This window comes from Selaginella moellendorffii, unplaced genomic scaffold (genome assembly GCF_000143415.4).
Source record: "Selaginella moellendorffii unplaced genomic scaffold, v1.0 SELMOscaffold_12, whole genome shotgun sequence".
NCBI lineage: Eukaryota > Viridiplantae > Streptophyta > Lycopodiopsida > Selaginellales > Selaginellaceae > Selaginella > Selaginella moellendorffii.
This window is the reverse complement of record NW_003314273.1, coordinates 1,375,433-1,378,766: the sequence shown is the minus strand read 5'-3', so window position 1 is coordinate 1,378,766 and position 3,334 is coordinate 1,375,433. Positions and strand designations below refer to the sequence as shown.

The 3,334-nt window shown below is 45.5% G+C and overlaps 1 protein-coding gene across 1 annotated transcript; it reads right to left on the bottom strand.

Moving 5' to 3' along the window:
- Positions 1–327: 327 nt before the first annotated feature.
- LOC9660593 (putative pectate lyase 21) lies at positions 328–2,418 on the bottom strand. The gene is made up of 5 exons (XM_002969274.2): positions 2,005–2,418; positions 1,805–1,898; positions 1,081–1,750; positions 681–1,016; positions 328–409 (listed from the first exon to the last, which is right to left on the bottom strand). The coding sequence occupies exons 1-5, from the start codon at positions 2,416–2,418 to the stop codon at positions 328–330; spliced, it is 1,596 nt and encodes a 531-aa protein (XP_002969320.2).
- Positions 2,419–3,334: the final 916 nt, after the last annotated feature.

Sequence of the window (3,334 nt, the reverse complement as noted above, 5' to 3'; positions counted from 1 at the left end):
CCTCGCTGCGCTTCATTCTTTTCTTCTTCACAATTCGATACGACTCGGTAACATCGTTGGAGATATAGTCTTTCGCTACAAGAGCGAGATAATCCTTTACAATCCCTTCCACATTCCTAACGCTATCCGATTTTGATAAGCCAATGGACTGCCTCCTCTGCTGCTGGATTTGCACTGTCGGACGAGGCGAACAGCCCGGTACCCCCATGGCCGAGAATCTCCTAAGCTAAGGGATCATCTAAGTCCAGGACGTTGTGTTGCTTTTCTTGGAAGCGCTCGCATAATCGCGCGAGTGATCCGCAACCTCGCCAAATTATTGTTTGCATCTCAGCGAGAATTGAACCTCCACGACACATCGCACACGCTCTTTCCCATCTCCTCAGGGCTATCCTTTTCAGGTACCCAGACACTATCGCACGTTCAACATAAGCAACAAATATAATATCAACTGATTTTGTGGATATGCAATTGTATGGTTTTGATGATCTAAATTAGTTCCACATCATGCTGAGAGCATCATGATCATAAAGACGGCACCAGTTTTATATGCATGCTAGGAGTTGATTACTAATAAAGAGGCTTACAGATGCAAAATAGTTTATAAACACAATTGTGGTTATTCACGAGTGTCTCTGTTTTAAGATGAGACATATATGCATTTTGTAACTCTGGTGCCAAACAGAGCTCCAGCACAGTTTTGAACAAGTGTGGCCAACGTGCTAGTTGCTCTTTTGGGAGGATAGTAAGCTTCTGACCGGTACTGAGGCGCTATGGCAGGCCCAAACTGTAAGAACTGGTGGAATGTGGACCCATTAAGGAGCAGATCTCCTGTTGATTGGATTACTGGTGTCAAATCGAAATCAGCTCCTACGCCTTGAAACCATGGCGTGACTTCAGGTCTTCTGGCAGCGATGAAAACATTAGCCTCGCTCTTGACTTTAGCTCTGGCTCGAGCTCCTATTGCATAGTATCCCCAATTGGTGTACAAGTTGTTAATAACGTGGCAGTAGCCCCATCTGAAAACCATGAGAAAGTGCCCACAAATTAATGTCAAGATTAGAAAAAATTGCTAAATGAAACCTGCAGTGAGGCATCCGTTGCATGGAATCCTTAAACCAGTTCCTGTAGACGGTGACCCTCATTTTCTGATCTTGAATATCCGCATCGGAGGCTCCCAGAAGCATATTGAAGTTAGGATTAGTCAAAAAACAATTAGAGATGGTTACGTCGGTGGAACCTTGGACAACAGAAACCAGGCCCAGCTTGGCATTGAATGACGTGAGGTGATCCACCCAGACATTGCTGGTGCCAGCGAAAATGTGCACCGTATCCGTCTCACCAACTGTGTTGATTTGAAAATTGTGAAGAATGACGTTTTTGACTCCAGCAAGAACAATGGACCGACCATTGATAGTAATATTCACCCCTCTCCCGTCAATAGTTGTTGAGCTTCGTATCCATAGCATTTCAGTAAGGGTGATAATCATGGATTTTGCAAAGGTTATCCAGACTCCACCCTTGTCATCCCCTCCGAGACTCACTCCATATCTTAAGGTTCCTTTGGAAGGGGTCACTGCATTGTCATCAGCATTGGTGACAATGTATGACTGACCTTGAGCCCCACCAGTGGTTCCTGAGGCGAATCCAACAACACAGGTAGGCAAAAGCTTACCTTTGCCACAGTTGCTGAACTGGCAGGTGGTACCGTCAACTGGTAAGCAAGATTTTCCAGGAGCAGCAGCACCACTACCTGAAAGATTATAAAAATTAATGACCCGAACAATTTTCCATGGATTTCACTCACCCGCCGTTTCAGGTTGGAAAACTACTTCGTCCGATTGTCGCCCAGTAAGGAACTGTAGCGGTTCTTCAGCCTCTTCAATATGACTCAGTGCTTGCTTGGTTAAAAACAAAACTGCCTTCCCAGTATGATCCTATGGAGGAATGAAATCTTTTAGACATAAAACACATGCTTCTACAATCCAATTGTGGAAATGAACACACTTGGGGTGCAGCTTCAAGAGCCGCATTGCAATCTTCAACGTTCTTTTTCGCATTTCCCAGATGTGTTCTCGAGCTCTCGTACTCATCTTCAAGAACATAAGTTTCAACTAGGGAGAGTGAAGCGATAGCGGCATTTATTTGCTTTTTGCACTTCCCAACGCTTGTAGGTGCCGATTCAGCACGCTGAAGATACAGTTCACCTTTCTCAATGCTGGCAATTACTTCTTGTTCTGACGCTTCATTGATTGCTTGTTCATCCTTTTTCTGCTGTGAATGGCTGCCATCCAGCGGAGCTGATTCTTGTCCCAATGGCTGTGGAAAGTCCAATTCAAGGGGCTCCTGAATCGAGCAGTGGAGTTGCTGAGAAATTATCAACACTATAACAAAGCATAGAGCTTGCTTTCGCGTAGACATTTTTCCTATCGATTCTCTCATCGACTAGTGAGCTCAAAAAAAGACGCACAAAGCAACGCTTGGCGCCGGGACATTAGGGCTAACGTGGACTTCAGCAAAAAAATCGGCCGTTTCAGCCGGCGCGTGCAGCCTTAAAAATCACAAGGGCTTCATAGCATTCTCCCGCGAGGATGGACAAAACGAGGCGCGATGAGCAGGATGCCTGGGAGCGCACTGAAGGAATTGAGCACAAGCTCACCAAAATTGGTATTTTCTAGAGTCTCTGGAAAGGCAATAAAGAATTTCCCAATGTCTGCAGGAGTTGGTGGCAAGGCCTACTACGATGCTTCACAAATCAAAATTAAGAGAAACAAGGTACTTATAGCGGCTGCAAAGCTCGAGAACAAGCAGCTTCGTGCAACTCTTAATTCGTTGCTAGAACAAGAAAGATGTGCTTTGGGTCGCTCCGACTTGAGAAGACTCGGGGATCGTGTGGCAGCTCTTCGTAAGTGTTATGACGAGCAGAGACACAGGTCCATTGTTACGGAGGTTATGGTGAGCAATCTGCTGTGTGCACGATCGTGTTTTAAACTGTGACTGACAGCTGGAAAGTCAAAAAACGAACACAAAATCTGCACAAGTGGACTGCGAACAGGCATTGGACAACAACACAGCTCCACTTGTCAAGCTACGAGCTCTGGAAGAAACACTTGAGCAAGCGGTACTAGGCCTTAAAGAAGCTCGTGAACTAAAGAGCAGCTACGAAGCAACTTTAAAGCCCATATGCGATGAGAGAGCTATCTACAACAGCCAGGTTGTTCCTGTCCAATCGCTAATTTAGTTAACTGTCAGTACGCTGTAGATGGACACCCTGGGTAGAACATCAAGGCGTAGAGAAGAGGAGTACGAGCAAATGGCACTTATGTATTATGACGCC

Excerpts from the sequence above, each read along its gene's own strand:
- LOC9660593 (XM_002969274.2), bottom strand. The coding sequence starts at position 2,418 with ATGTCTACGCGAAAGCAAGCTCTATGCTTTGTTATAGTGTTGATAATT. Across the intron at positions 1,899-2,004 it reads CTCTTGAAGCTGCACCCCAA|CAAGCACTGAGTCATATTGA; the intron begins GTGTGTTCATTT and ends TTTTTAACCAAG. Across the intron at positions 1,751-1,804 it reads TTTCCAACCTGAAACGGCGG|GTAGTGGTGCTGCTGCTCCT; the intron begins GTGAGTGAAATC and ends ATAATCTTTCAG.